Below are 15,578 nucleotides of genomic sequence, written 5' to 3'. Positions count from 1 at the left end.
CATTTCAGACACTTTGATAAGTCTTCACATATCTCGCGCCAAAACTTCTGAACTGGTGGACAGAACCAAAGAGCGTGGATATAATTGTCCGGTGAATTGGTTTGGCAGTGTGAGCAGTTGTTGGTAGACGTAAAGCCCATCTTGAACATCCGATGACCTGTATAGTGCACTCTATGTAGTATTTTGTATTGAATTAATTGAAGACTGGGATTTCTAATTAGATGAAAGGTTTTTAAGCAAATCTGAGACCAGAAGTTTTGGTCTAAGTTAACTGATAAATCCGCTTCCCATTTTGCAATAGGAAGTGATATTGATTCATCTGTTTTAGAAAGCATTCTGTATATTTTGGATAGTAATTTGGGGGTTTTAAGAGTAAGAAATTCAACCACACTTGGTGGTGTTTGTAGTTCAACTTGACCCGGTTTAAATTTCTTTTTTACTATGGATTTAATTTGTTGATATTCTAAAAATCCATTCTTGTTGATCCCATATTGTGTAACTAGTCTGTCAAATGAAATAAATTCTGTTCCTTCTAGTATATGTTCTAAATATTTGATTCCTTTACCACTCCAATCTGAAAAGTTTATTATATTATTGTTTTGTAATATGTCAGGGTTGTTCCAGATAGGTGTACATTTGCATGGGATTAATGAAAACTCCGTCAATTTTAGAAACTCCCACCATGCTGTCAGAGAAGAGCTGATGCTGATGCTTTTGAAGCATTCATGTCGTTGGATGTTTGAGCTGATAACTGGTAGATCTGAAATCTGTAGATTATTGCAAAGTGCTTGTTCTACATCTAGCCAAGGTTCATCTAAGAGGGTATGTTTTAGCCATCCTGAGATAAACTGAAGCCTGTTGGCTAAGAAGTAGTGCTGAAAGTTAGGTAGTTCTAATCCTCCTTTATCCTTGGTCTTCTGTAGTGTTTTTAAGCTTATACGTGGGGGTTTATTTTTCCAAAGGAATTTGGACATACATGAATCTAGAGATCTGAACCAATCTTGTGGCGGTTTAGTTGGGATCATTGAGAATAAATAATTTATTTTTGGTAAGACCATCATTTTTATAGCGGCAACCCTTCCCATGAGTGATATGGGTAGACATTTCCACCTAGCCAGATCACCTTCTACTTTCTTTAAAAGTGGGATATGGTTTAATTTAGTTAGATCTGCAAGCTTGGGAGAAACATTAATACCTAAATATTTTACATTTCCCAATTGCAGTGGTGTAGAAGAGGAATTATGGAAGGAGCAATTAATCGGAAGGACTGTAGATTTTGACCAGTTAATTGAGTAATCTGATATTCTTGCAAAAGAGTTTATCAATTCAATCACCCCAGAGATATTGGTTTGTGAATTTTGGAGAAAGAGTAACACATCATCCGCATAAAGGCTGATTTTATGTTCCACGTTCTTGCATTTTATGCCCTTAATTACTGAATTCTGTCTAATTGCTGCTGCTAGTGGTTCAATAAAAATTGCAAACAGTGAAGGGGAGAGTGGGCATCCCTGCCTGGTGCCCCTCAGGAGACAGAAGCTGGAGGATGTCTGGTCATTTGTTCTGACACAAGCTGTTGGGGAATTATATAATATTTTTAACCAGTTAATGAAAGAGGATCCAAAACCAAATTTTTGTAAAGTTGCAAATAGAAATTTCCAGTTAGCTCTGTCAAATGCTTTTTCTGCATCTAAAGAAAATATTGTAGTTTCTAGGTTTTTACTGTATGAGTAGTCTATCAAATTAAGTAATCTACGTGTATTTGTTGATGAGTGCAGACCTTTTATGAAGCCAGTTTGGTCAGGATGAATTAAGAGGGGGGTTATTTTCTCCAGTCTCTTTGAGAGAGCTTTGCAGATTATTTTAAGGTCTACATTTATAAGGGATATTGGACGATAGCTTGAGGGATATACAGGGTCTTTGCCTGGTTTTAGCAGGAGATTCATGTTTGCAGAATTCATATTTGATGGAAGTCTGCCCTTTTCTTTGATTTCCAACAACGTTCTGTAGAAAACTGGTGCTAGAATCGTCCAGAATTCTTTGTAGAATTCTGCAGGAAAGCCATCTGGACCTAGAGCCTTATTATTGGGCATACTTATCAGGGCTTCCTGGAGTTCAACTGGCGTCAGTGGTGAATCCAGTGCCATTGCTTGAGAGTCTAATAATTTTGGAAGAGTAATGTTGTCCAAAAACTGATCAATTTCCTTTTTAGGTGGTGAATACAACATTTTATAGAAATCCCTGAAAATGTTGTTTATTTGTATCAGTTCATATATTGTGTTCCCAGATGAATCTTGAACAGCACATATAGTTGTTTTTTCTTTATTTATTTTTAGCTGGTTTGTTAGAAATTGACCGGATTTATTCCCATGTTCATAATTTTGTAAGCGTAGTCTTTGTACTAAGAATTTTGTTTTTTTATCAATTATCTCATTTAATTCTAGTTTTGTTTTGTGTATTTTGTTCAATGTTTCCTGATCTTGGTGGGACGCGTAGGCTTCTTCTAGTGATTTGATGTTTTTTTCTAATTCCTGAATATTTTTGTTTTCTTTTTTCTTTTTATGTGATGAGAAAGAAATTATTTTACCTCTCATCACAGCTTTCCCTGCTTCCCATAGAACAGAAGCTGATGTTCCAGGAGTGTCATTAAAGTCTAAATATGAAGTCCACTCTTTTTTAAAATATTTAATAAAGTCTTCATCTTTAAGTAGTGATGTATTAAATCTCCAGTTTTTACTTGGCGTAGTATTATTCTTGTGCATTAGTGTTAAAGATACAGGACCATGATCGCTGACAGCTATAGGGTGAATCTCAATGTCTGAAATGTCGCTCAGCAGTGAGCTGCTGACCAAAAAATAATCCAGACGAGAGTAGGAGTGATGGACATGTGAGAAAAAAGTATATTCCTTACTGGTGAGGTGAAGGGAGCGCCATGCATCGCAAAGACCAAAGTCGCTCATATACTGTTTGATTATATTTGTGGATTGCCAATTACGCTGAGTTCCCGCTGTATTGAGCCTATCCATTTCTTCATTTAGTCCAAGGTTGAGGTCGCCTCCAAGAACAAGTGTGCCATCTAAGTGTTCAGAGAGTGCACTGAAAAAACCGTGAAAGAATGAGGGATCATCAACATTTGGACCATATACACTTACAATACATAACTTTTTTTTTTATAGATAGTTTAATAATTAAGAATCCACCCTCTGGATCTATAACTGTATCGAGTACTGTGAAATTAATATTTTTATGTATTAAAATTGCTACTCCCCTTTGTCTAGAATTATAACAAGCTGAGAACACATTAGGAAACTCAGGTGTTTTAAGTTCATTCAAACCTCTAAGAGGTCTGTGGGTCTCTTGTAAAAGGACAACATCTGCCTGTAGTTTTTTGAGTTGGTTAAATATTTTTAACCTCTTTTCTCTGGAGCCAGCTCCATTTACATTCCATGTAACGAACCATAGATGTCTGTGTATAACTAGGGATGTATGCTGTGTGCGTCGCTTAGACAGGTGGAGAGAATACATCACTTGTTCATAAATAAAGAGAAGGAGAGAGAGAAAAAATGTGTGGCGAGATGCTCCCTGAGTCTGACTATGTGTGTGCATATTTACTAATATGAGTAGTCTTGGCTTAAGTGTGTGTATCCTATACGACTGATGTAAATGTGCTGCCGTTGAGCGCATGGTGCATATGTGTCGAAATAAAGGATGTTGTTTGTGGATGAGTGTGGAAGCAGGTGATCGAAGCAGTTAGAGAAATAAAGAAAGAAACCAAGGACAAGGGTGAGCAGCATAAAAACAAGATGGGGGAAAAGAGAGAAAAAAAACGAGAACAAAAAAACTGGAAACATTCCAATTAAATCACTGACGGAGAGTGACGGTGTTAATTCTGCTATGAAATCACACTTAAGATGCGATTTGATACCGGTAAGTTAAACAGATGTTAATGCAAGTTAGTGTGAGTGGATAGGGAAAGGGTGTAGCGGATTCTTATCTGGTGTGAGGTTAATACAGCCACGGAGTGATGTTGGGGTTGCGGTGAAGCTGTCCGTCCACATACAGCCGGTCCACAGCGATGACAGCACGGGAGCCCTTCTGGATGAAGCCGCGTCGGATTGGGAAGAGGACCCTGTGTCGTTCCAAGATCTCTTTGGGGAACTGGTCATTCACGCTGAAGTCCGTTCCTTTTAATTCCCTGCCGCGGCTTTTCACATGTTCCTTTTGTTTGAAGTGGCCGAATTTGGCCACAATAGGACGTGGTCTCCCGGCCACAGCCCGTATGGGGCCAAGGCGATGTACCCTATCGAAGACGATGTTCTTCACCGTGTCCTCCGGCAGCTTCAGGTGGGTTTTGATGAAGCTTTTTACTGTAGTCTCCGCGTCCTCTCCAGCGGCTTCTGGAATACCAGAAGATACCAGATTATCACGCATGCTACAAGCTTTTATTGTTTATTTCATTTTCATTTGCTGAACACGGGACAGACTTGACTGGGGAAAAGAAAGGGGAGAAAGAAAGAGGGAAAGAAAAAGAGCGGGGAAGAGGAAAACCAAAAACCAACAAAACAAAAAGACAAAAAATACATATATCAATCACCTGGATCACCTGTTGAGAAAGATGTAGAACAAGCACTTTGCAATAATCTAGAGATTTCAGATCTACCATTTATCAGCTCAAACATCCAACGACATGAATGCTTCAAAAGCGTCAACATCAGCTCTTCTCTGACAGCATGGTGGGAGTTTCTGAAGTTGACAGAGTCTTCATTAATCCCATTGTTATGTTTTGTATTGTTGATTGTCATTTATGCTTAGAAATATCTACTTATATATGCTTAGAGTTTTATAATTAGTTTTAGATTGGTAGAGGTTTGATCCTTAATAGTCTGCAAACTTTGTGTGTATTCCAGAGCACTCTGGGAGCATGGGAGAGGTCGTACCTTGTCTTATTGTTTTATGGTAGGATAAACGTAGCTATATCTGTTTTAGGCTAAGTGCCTTTTGTTTAGATCAGGGGTGTCCAATCCCAGTCCTCGAGAGCTACCGTCCTGCAGGTTTTAGATGCATCCTTGTTTTGACACACCTGAATCAAATGAATGGCTTGTTATCAGGCCTTTGCCAAACTTGATGGCATGCTGAAGAGGTAATCAAACCATTAGGGATGCATCTAAAAACTGCAGGACAGTAGCTCTCGAGGACTAGGATTGGGCACCCCTGGTTTAGATGAACTGCTGGACTTCCAGACCAGCATGTTTAGGGAAGTCTTTATGGGGTCACACTCTGACCCCCCCCCCCCCCCCCCCCCACACACACACACACACACACACACACACACAGGCAAGGTACTCTTTCTTTGTATGTAGACGTCATATGTTAATGAACCTATGTATATTCATGTAACCTCAATAAAAGAGCAGCGTTATGGGGGAGCGGACGAGAGTCTGACGGAGGTCAAGTGGTGGAACGACACTTGGCTCCAGGCAGGTCTCCCTCATGCATGAGTAACACGAAGAACTTTGCCTACTTGGTGTTCAATGCTTTTGCTGTGTTTTTAAATTGTCTCGTTCCAGCGGTGGGCCTGTGCTAGACAGACCCAACACCCATGCAAACGTACACCTGTCTGGAACAACCCTGACATATTACAAAACAATAATATAATAAACTTTTCAGATTGGAGTGGTAAAGGAATCAAATATTTAGAACATATATTAGAAGGAACAGAATTTATTTCATTTGACAGACTAGTTACACAATATGGGATCAACAAGAATGGATTTTTAGAATATCAACAAATTAAATCCATAGTAAAAAAGAAATTTAAACCGGGTCAAGTTGAACTACAAACACCACCAAGTGTGGTTGAATTTCTTACTCTTAAAACCCCCAAATTACTATCCAAAATATACAGAATGCTTTCTAAAACAGATGAATCAATATCACTTCCTATTGCAAAATGGGAAGCGGATTTATCAGTTAACTTAGACCAAAACTTCTGGTCTCAGATTTGCTTAAAAACCTTTCATCTAATTAGAAATCCCAGTCTTCAATTAATTCAATACAAAATACTACATAGAGTGCACTATACAGGTCATCGGATGTTCAAGATGGGCTTTACGTCTACCAACAACTGCTCACACTGCCAAACCAATTCACCGGACAATTATATCCACGCTCTTTGGTTCTGTCCACCAGTTCAGAAGTTTTGGCGCGAGATATGTGAAGACTTATCAAAGTGTCTGAAATGTAACATTCCAACTTCCCCCTTAGTGTGTTTGTTGGGCAGCTTAGATAATGTCACTACAGATAAGAATATAGCCCATGTGGTTTTCACTGCCCTATGCATAGCCAAGAAAACAGTCCTCATGAACTGGAAAAATAAAAATAATCTTAATTCTAACCAATATAGAAATTATCTATTAGATTACATTAGTCTTGATACAGCCTCTGCCTCCACATCAGATCAATTGCTCTGGGCTCCTTTGATCAGCTCCATCACCTAGTGGGGGTGGGGGGTCATAGTTTGGTCCCGCCTTCACTGTTGTGATTGGTGTGGGGGTAGGGACAGACTTAGGGCCTCGGGGGGTTCCCAAGGAGCATCTTCCTTGGGGAGCTGAACCCGGGGTAGCGGTCATGGCCAATTAGGGGCTCTGTTGGCTCTTAGGTGACGGTTTCCTCGTGGCTGCGTGCAGCGGGGCTAGGGGAGGGTCTGTGCTGACGGACGTGGGTTACTGACCTGGTAGCCTGGCTGCCCCTGGGTGGGTCCGGGACGGGCGTGACGTTCTGGGGGCGCTTCGTCTCCGGGCTGGGGCCCTGGCTGGGCCTCGGGGGCTTGGGTCCTGGTTGGTATGTTGCTGGGGTTGTGGGCGGGTGGGTGTATGGGGGCCCAGCCCTAGCGCAGGGTGCCGCCGGTGAATCGAGCGACCTGGGGGGCTCTTCAACTGGTGGGGAAGGTTGTCACATCTTGCAGGAGCTTTCCTCTCTTCAGGAACTCTCTCTGCAGGAGGGGGAGATACAGGAGAGGTGGAGGAAGATCTCAGCCTGGGCCTCTATTGTCTTGTGTAGTCTGGAAGATGAGTGGATGATGGGGTGGGTGCAGTTTTCTCTGTGGTGGGGTCGGGTGGATTGTCCCGGGCTCTGTGGGGCCGGGCGGCGCTGCTGCACTGGGCCCCGGTCCGGATGGGCCTGGGCCCCCTTTCCCTGGTTGGTCGCGGAGTATGGGGGTGCCTACTGGGGTCAGCGGGGGAGCTGGCCCCAGGAAGAGGTCACTTGCCCCTCCCTTCCTTCCCTCCCCATCTCCAGCTGCCTCCCTCTTCCCGCTCCACCACAACCACCCACACATGCAAGGCCTTGGAGTAGGGGTGTGTCACCAGGGTGCAGGGGAGGCATCCTCCCCCCTCTGTCCCCTTCTGGCTGCCTGTGCCTCAATTTTATCTCACAACGTAGACATTCACATTACTCACACTCTCATTAAACATACATATAGGATCTTGGGGGTGGGCACGCTACACCGAATCCAAATCACCATCAGGGTGTACGCCTCACCCCTGGCGTCGTTGCCCACCTCTCAATTTTAAATACACGTAGACATTGAGGGCTATCAGGAGGGGCTATGCGCTTACCTGCTGCTCTCTGGCAGGTAGCTACATGCCCTCCTGGGTTTTAAATGTACCTTAGAACACACATGCATCAACACTACATATGAGCGGGTGGAGGGAGGTTTGGAGTCTTCTCACACCCCCGTTCTCTGCGGCCTGCTGGAGCGGGGGGGCTAGGAGGAGGAGTTGGCCGTCCGACTGGGGTCTGGAGTGTGGGGCCTCCCTGCTGCTGCGGAGTCGGGGCGGTCTGCTTCTCCCCACCGCAGGGAAAAGGGTAACACCACCTGGGTCTGGGTGCAGTTCCCCCCTCCAGGGGCAAGGGTACCTAGACCCGGTTCGTAGAGTACGCTTGGGGAGTGTGATTGTGTGTACAGCATCTCTTTATGTCTGTCTCCACGTTGGTTGAGTGTGGAGTAATTGCCTATGAGGGTGGGAATGGATGTTTGTATCTGTGTGCGCCTGTATGTCTGTGTCTATATGTCAGGTTGGGTATCAGACGCCACCTCTCTGGGGACATCTCAGGCCCTCCAAGGTTTGGAGGCCTATCTCCCCCCACCACTTCCCCTGCCGGTGGCAGACGCCCTCAGACATCGGTGCGTTGGTGGTTCTTTGTGCCCGGGGATGGGCGTCCAGGTACACACCGGCTCACTCCTTGGTGGCTGCTTATCGGGGCCTGGAGCCTGGGTTTTGCTCGGGCCACTTCGGAGGTGGGGTGCCCCCGGCCTCTCGGCCTGGGGCTCGGTCACTCAGGCACAGCTGGCTGCCGGCGGAGCTCACGGGCACGTCACTGCAACCCCCCCTTGCTTCTGCTCCACAGCTGCTGAGTGACCCCTCATCTGGGACTCTCCTCAGCTCTTTCTGGGACAGTGGCGCGGCTGCCCCTCTGTTGGTCTTCCTTGGTCTCTTGTGTTCTGGGGGCCTCTGGATGTCTGGAGTTTTGATCTCCTCCATACCTGCTTCATGCCCTGGAGGACGGGGCAGTGGCCCCCCACACCCGCTAGCAGATCATTACATGAAGGAACCTTTTAAAAAACAAGCGCTTCCATGCTCACAGGTGTACACACGGGTGATCACACACACAAACTACACCCTTTTTGGCTCCTACCTCAAAGCACACTGTGCGCTGTCGATCTTACGTGCTGCACAATAATGTTTAATATTTAGTATTTACTGTCATATTCCCATATATCATCGTGATGTTGTTTATTCTATTACTCTCGTTTTCTTCTGCTTGTTTTCTTTTTTCTTTCTCAACAGGTGATCCAGGTGATCGATATATGCGTTTTTTTTCTCTGCTTATTCTGTTGGTTTTTGTTTTTTGCCCTTCTCCCCCTCTCTCTTCTCAGCTGTTTTTCTTTCCCTCTTTGTTTCTCCCCTTTCTTTCCCCCAGTCAAGTCTGTCCCGTATTCAGCAAGTGAAAATAAAATAAACAATAAAAGGTGAATCAAATGGCAAAAATCGATTCAGTATTTTAATGAATCAATATCACGTTATCCAAGCTAGAATCGATTTTAATCGATAAATCAATAATCAAAACCAACCCCTAGTGTAATCATGCTTATGTACATCTGGATAATGACACAAACTAGTGTGTGGCGCTTCACTTTTTAATAAACTAAAAGACAGAAATCAGATTATAGGATCTGTAGTGTTGTTTATTTATATTATTGTACTTATCATTTGTGGTATTTATTACTGTGTACATACTTTATTAGAAGAGATGAGATAAAAAATCTCTTCCTCTTCCATCGAAGAAGAAACGCTCAAGTAACTATGTAGCACGCACGTAATCCAATTCCACAACACAGTGTGATTGAGGAAATCAGCCGTGTTTTGCTGCCCATTTTATTTTATTTCGAATCTGGCGCGAACCGGCGAGACAGTTCCTGAATCAGTCACATGGTACGGACTGCCCGCGAGGCCTCGAACGTCACTGCATACGTAATCAAAGCAAGCCTCGATATGCGCTTCACAAAAACGCCCCGACATTACCCGACACACGCTTCGAAGCTTCAACACACAGGACACATCACATCACGACTGATCGTGTATGCCCGCAGGGGTCAGTGTTGACGGCTGCTTCTGTTATTGTCCTGCAGGTGGAACCAGGGGCGGATCTAGAAGGGTGGCATGGGGTGGCAAGTGCCACCCTAAAATGATCCCTTGCCACCTCAAGTGCCACCCCAGTTTTGCATATGACAGTGTTGTTTATTAAAATAAGATAGCATTAACAGTTTGAGCATAGTTACAGTCAATACTGAATATAAATGCTAAAACTGAACATATTGCATAGTGTCCCCCCCCCCTCCACCATTAACAAATGGTTCAGCCCATAGCAGGACCAAGCGATGTTTATGATTGTGCCAGAGCACATTTTGAACAACACCATGGGAATTTCGCTTTTTACACAGGTGGTTGGATGTTACACTCTGGAAATGGAACGAAGGTGAGTGTTATTAACCATCTGTGGTCCACGGACACGCTGCACCTCCAAATCACATGACTGATGTAAGCTGACATAAGCTGCAGCCAAGCTGAGTCTCTATTTCAGCTCACATTTAAAGTTTGGACTTCAAAGTTTTTTTAATTTTAATTACAGGCCAGCAAATCCAGAGTTATGATAATATAAATAAGCCACGCTTTTTTCTAAATACTGTCGTCACGTTTTTGTGTGTGTGTGTTTTTTAAGCGTTTTGTAAGGACAGTGCGAAAACAGTAAAGAAAGAAAAAAAGGCACCTATTTCTTATTGGTGGAAAAATGTACCATGTCGACCAATTAAAAAAAATAAGTCAACACTGGGATTTGATTGTTTAGGAAGAGGGAAAGTTTTGGGAGTGACGGTAACGGCAGCGAGACAGAGCGAATGAGTGAGAGAGAGAGAGAGAGAGAGAGAGAGAGAAAGAGTTTTTAGATGTGGGAGATTTGTGACGTTTAGTGTGGAGTGTATACTTAGTGTGTTGTGTGGTCTTGTGTAGTTGTTCTGTTGTGTAGTCGTTGTTTTGTTTTGTGTGTCAGTGAGGGCACTAATGAATGTCACAAAGGCACATTTACAACGTAAACACTGAGTAGAAAACCAGCGGAGTGATGCACCTCCTGTTGTCAGGCCTGCAGGTTTAACCCTGTGCTGTTCTGTCTTTTGGTGGAAAACCATTTTTTTTACTGGCACATATAATTTTTGGGGCATCTTAATGCGACACCTGATTGTTTTCTCATTTTAGTTTTAGTAATATTTTTAAATTCTTATACAAAATGAAAAAAACGGCAGGTGTATTGGTTGCATTTTTAGATAAATAGTTGTATATGTTTACAAAATGTACAATTATATTATATTTGCATTTCAAGTTATAAAAATTTACTCAATGTGTCTGTGGGGTTTTTTGTACAGTAAAGAAACACTACTAGGATTTTAAGTTCTTTGTGTGATTTCAGATCAGTAATACTAATGCAGTATGTCAGTGAAAAAAACAACTAAATTCAGTTGAGCTGAAACGATACCAAACAAGGCAAGGCGAAAAAAAATAAAATGAAACAATCTGAGGGTGAAATACAAACGTAAACTCAAAAGGAGTCACAAATGTCCAGTTGTATTTCAGACCTCAGTGGGTTCATCCAACAAATCATGAAGAATTAGGTTTACATTTTTGTTCATGACAGTGCAGATTTCTGACATTTTGTGTAATTTAAGCTGTAACAATGTGATTGTTTTCTAACAAAAAACAGTGAAACTTAAGTTAGACCTGTGTTTGTAAATGAACCACCATGTTGTGTAGCATTCTGGATTTTATACTTATTGGGCTACATATTTATTTATCATACAGGCTATACAGTACATAGCATCAAAACTCACATGTTTTATGTAACTAAAGTGTTTAATTATGTGGGCTACAGAAAATAATTAAGTTGTAGACTATATTTATATGAAAAACATGTATACTTACTGCATTTGAATCATTTTAACCATATGTAACCACCTGCATATGTGTTTGGGGGGAAAAAAAGGGCTTCGATTTTGCCACCCTCATGCCACCCTAAGAAAATTTCTCTAGATCCGCACCTGGGTGGAACGAGGGACCAGCACGCACAGGGTGTGCAGGAACACGATGGCGGGGAGCACACACACGGGAGTCTAGGGAGCAAAGGGGATTTTGTGTGCATCTGTTATTTACCTCACTGTAAACAAACACACTGTTTTCACTAAAGAGTCTGTCGGGTCCTCCTTCCCCACATCCCATGGTTTGCCCTGGCAAACCATGACATTAGGAGCATATTAGTCAGCTTAGGACACGCAGGTTCTACAGGGATTTAATAATAGATACACAAAACGGAGCATGCCCATTCCGGCCGGCTTTAAAGGGTTAAAGTGAAACAGCAACATTTTACTCCTCCCCTCACGTCACTCAAATGCAACAAAGCAGGAAACATGATGTTTTTCTTCCTTAGTAGAGAGGAAGAAAAACGCACAGAGAGACGCACAGACGATCAGACTGAGTTCAGACCAAACTAGCAGCTTCCTCTGAGTGAGTCCAGCTACAGGAGAGAAAAGTGGAAAACTCCAACACTGCTGCTTCAAGCTGCTGACGCTCCACACACTGAATGTGAGTTTGAGCAAAAACACGACTCAAAGGAAGTTTCAGTGAAGGTGGTAGAGGAGGGAGGGGAGCCAGGACTGACTGTACTTCCTGTCTGCTGTTTTCAGCTTCACTCACAGACTCAATGGCTTCCAGATCAGAGGAGGATCTCTGCTGTACGGTCTGTATGGAGGTCTTCAGAGATCCTGTTATTCTGTCATGTAGCCACAGCTTCTGTAAAGTCTGTCTGAAGAGATGGTGGAAAGAGAGACCAACACACGAGTGTCCACTTTGTAAGAGAAGATCTTCAAAGAAGCATCCACCTTCAAACAAGGCTTTAAAGAACTTGTGTGATTCGTTCTTACAGGAGAGAGATCAGAGAGCTTCAGAGGCTCTCTGCAGTCTGCACTCTGAGAAACTCAAACTCTTCTGTCTGGACCATCAGCAGCCAGTGTGTGTCGTCTGCAAGGACTCAGAAAAACACACCAATCACAGATTCAGACCCATCGATGAAGTTGCACAACAACACAAGAAACTTCAGGAAACTCTGGAGCCCTTAAAGAAGAAGTTAAAGGTTTGTGAAGAAGTTCAAGTGAAGTTTGATCAAACAGCAGAACACATTAAGGTCCAGGCCCGACACACAGAGAGGCAGATTAAGGAGCAGTTTAAGAAGCTTCACCAGTTTCTAGCAGAGGAAGAGGAGGCCAGGCTGGCTGCACTGAGGGAGGAAGAGGAGCAGAAGAGTGGGATGATGAAGGAGAAGATGGAGGCTCTGAGCAGAGAGATAGCAGCTCTTTCAGACACAGTCAGAGCCACAGAGGAGGAGCTGAGAGCTGAAGACGTCTCATTCATGCACATCTACAAGGCTGCAGTGGAAAGAGTCCAGCGCTGCCCCCTGCTGGATGATCCACAGCTGCCCTCAGGAGCTCTGATAGACCAGGCCAAACACCTGGGCAACCTGACCTTCAACATCTGGAACAACATGAAGGACATGGTCTCCTACACTCCTCTCATTCTGGACCTAAACACTGCTGATCCAGACCTCATCCTGTCTGAAGATCTGACCAGTGTGAGAGGAGGAGAGAAGCAGCAGCTTCCTGATAATCCAGAGAGGTTTGATCATTCCTGCTCTGTCCTGGGCTCTGAGGGCTTTAACTCAGGGACTCACAGCTGGGATGTTGATGTAGGAGACAGTACACCGTGGGGACTGGGTGTGTTAGCAGAGTCTGTGCAGAGGAAGGGAGACATATGGTCTGGATTATGGATAATATGGTTTGATGAAGGTGAATACTCAGCATGGTCACCACCAGGTCCTCTCACTGATCTCTCATTCCAGCAGAAGCTCCAGAGGATCAGAGTGAATCTGGACTGGAACAGAGGAAAGCTGTCGTTCTCTGATCCTGATACTAACACACACATACACACCTTCACACACACTTTCACTCACAGGATGTTTCCATACATTAGCACTGTTGATAAATTGAACGTGTGTCCGTTGAAGGTGTCAGTGTCAGTGCAGCAGATGAGTTGAGGATGATGATATTTCTAATGTTGTTTCCTGTCAGTGAATTGAAGCTGTTAAACTGCAGCTGTCCTCCTGCTGCCTCGTTGTTCCAAAGCTCTTTGTTTCTCTTTTAGTTCTCACTGTTTCTTTCTGTTTCTGCTGTCCACCTTTTCACATGGAAAATCATTTCACTGTTTCTCACTGAATGACTCCCCAAACTAGATTTGAAATTCTATCAAGTTTCTAATCATCACAAGTGATTCATGTTTCTATTTGATGTGTAAATGGAGATGATTTAGTTTGCTGGGATATGGACTGACATGTGTTGAATGGGAGGAGCAGTTTGTTGTTGTCTTCTTGTCTGTTTATGACAACAATAAATATATTGTTGAAACAATGATTCATGTTTAACTCCATATATGAAATGTTTCTGATCTTTGAATTCTGTTTGATTAAAGACTTTCTTCATGACACAAATGAGATTTCAGTGTATTAATAGAACTAAATAAGCTCAGAGTTGAAAGGCTGGAGTATTATGTACGTGCTTCACTGTCAGTATCTTCAGGGGGATTCAAAGGGAAACATCAAACTGCTGTAATGAGATAAACTAGTTGGGCTGAACACACTTATCTGTAGTTTGTCTCCATCCAGGATCATCAGAATATAATGAACATGTGTGAAGAGCAGTGTCGTGTAAGTTACTTTACATTAGTAACTTAGTTACATTACTAGTTCTATCAAAGGTAACTCAATTCAATTCAGTTCAATTCAATTTTATTTATATAGCGCAAGGCACTTTATATTGTACAGTAGATCCAGAGAAAATCTAAACAATCATATGACCCCCTATGAGCAAGCACTTTGGCGACAGTGGGAAGGAAAAACTCCCTTTTAACAGGAAGAAACCTCCGGCAGAACCAGGCTCAGGGAGGGGCGGGGCCATCTGCTGCGACCGGTTGGGGTGAGAGAAGGAAAACAGGATAAAGACATTCTGTGGAAGAGAGACAGAGATTAATAACAGATATGATTCAATGCAGAGAGGTCTATCAACACATAGTGAGTGAGAAAGGTGACTAGAAAGGAAAATCTCAATGCATCATGGGAATCCCCGGCAGCCTACGCCTATTGCAGCATAACTACAGGAGGATTCAGGGTCACCTGGTCCAGCCCTAACTATATGCTTTAGCAAAAAGGAAAGTTTTAACCTAATCTTGAAAGTAGAGATAGTGTCTGTCTCCCGAATCCAAACTGGAAGCTGGTTCCACAGAAGAGGGGCCTGAAAACTGAAGGCTCTCCCTCCCATTTTACTTTTAAATACTCTAGGAACAACAAGTAGGCCTGCAGTGCGAGAGTGAAGTGCTCTAATAGGGTGATATGGTACTACAAGGTCATTAAGATAAGATGGGGCCTGATTATTTAAGACCTTGTATGTGAGGAGCAGGATTTTGAATTAAGTTCTGGATTTAACAGGAAGCCAATGAAGGGAAGCCAAAACAGGAGAAATCTGCTCTCTCTTTCTAGTCCCTGTTAGTACTCTTGCTGCAGCATTTTGGATTAGCTGAAGGCTTTTCAGTGAGTTTTTTGGATATCCTGATAATAATGAATTACAGTAGTCCAGCCTGGAAGTAATAAATGCAGAAACTAGTTTTTCAGCGTCACTCTGAGACAGGATATTTCTAACTTGTTGATTTTGTTGATATTCTAAAAATCTTTTCTTGTTGATCCCATATTGTGTAACTAGTCTGTCAAATGGAATAAATTCTGTTCCTTCTAATATATGTTCTAAGTATTTGATTCCTTTACCACTCCAGTCTGGAAAGTTTATCATATTATTGTTTTGTAATATGTCAGGGTTGTTCCAGATAGGTGTACGTTTGCATGGGATTAATGAAGACTCCGTTAATTTTAGAAACTCC

The 15,578-nt window shown here is 42.9% G+C and overlaps 1 protein-coding gene across 1 annotated transcript; it reads left to right on the top strand.

The window, feature by feature from the left end:
* The first annotated feature begins 12,042 nt into the window (after window positions 1–12,042).
* On the top strand, window positions 12,043–14,343 carry LOC146389598 (nuclear factor 7, brain-like). Its single transcript, XM_084922946.1, has 2 exons — window positions 12,043–12,185; window positions 12,287–14,343. Exon 2 carries the CDS (start codon window positions 12,304–12,306, stop codon window positions 13,687–13,689), a length of 1,386 nt encoding a protein of 461 aa, XP_084779072.1. The 5' UTR covers window positions 12,043–12,185; window positions 12,287–12,303; the 3' UTR covers window positions 13,690–14,343.
* Window positions 14,344–15,578: the final 1,235 nt, after the last annotated feature.

This window comes from Perissodus microlepis, chromosome 3, assembly GCF_051167445.1.
Source record: "Perissodus microlepis isolate ML-2025 ecotype Zambia chromosome 3, ASM5116744v1, whole genome shotgun sequence".
NCBI classification, from domain to species: Eukaryota; Metazoa; Chordata; class Actinopteri; order Cichliformes; family Cichlidae; genus Perissodus; species Perissodus microlepis.
The sequence above is the reverse complement of the archived record's forward strand: the minus strand, read 5'-3'. Positions and strand labels throughout refer to the sequence as shown.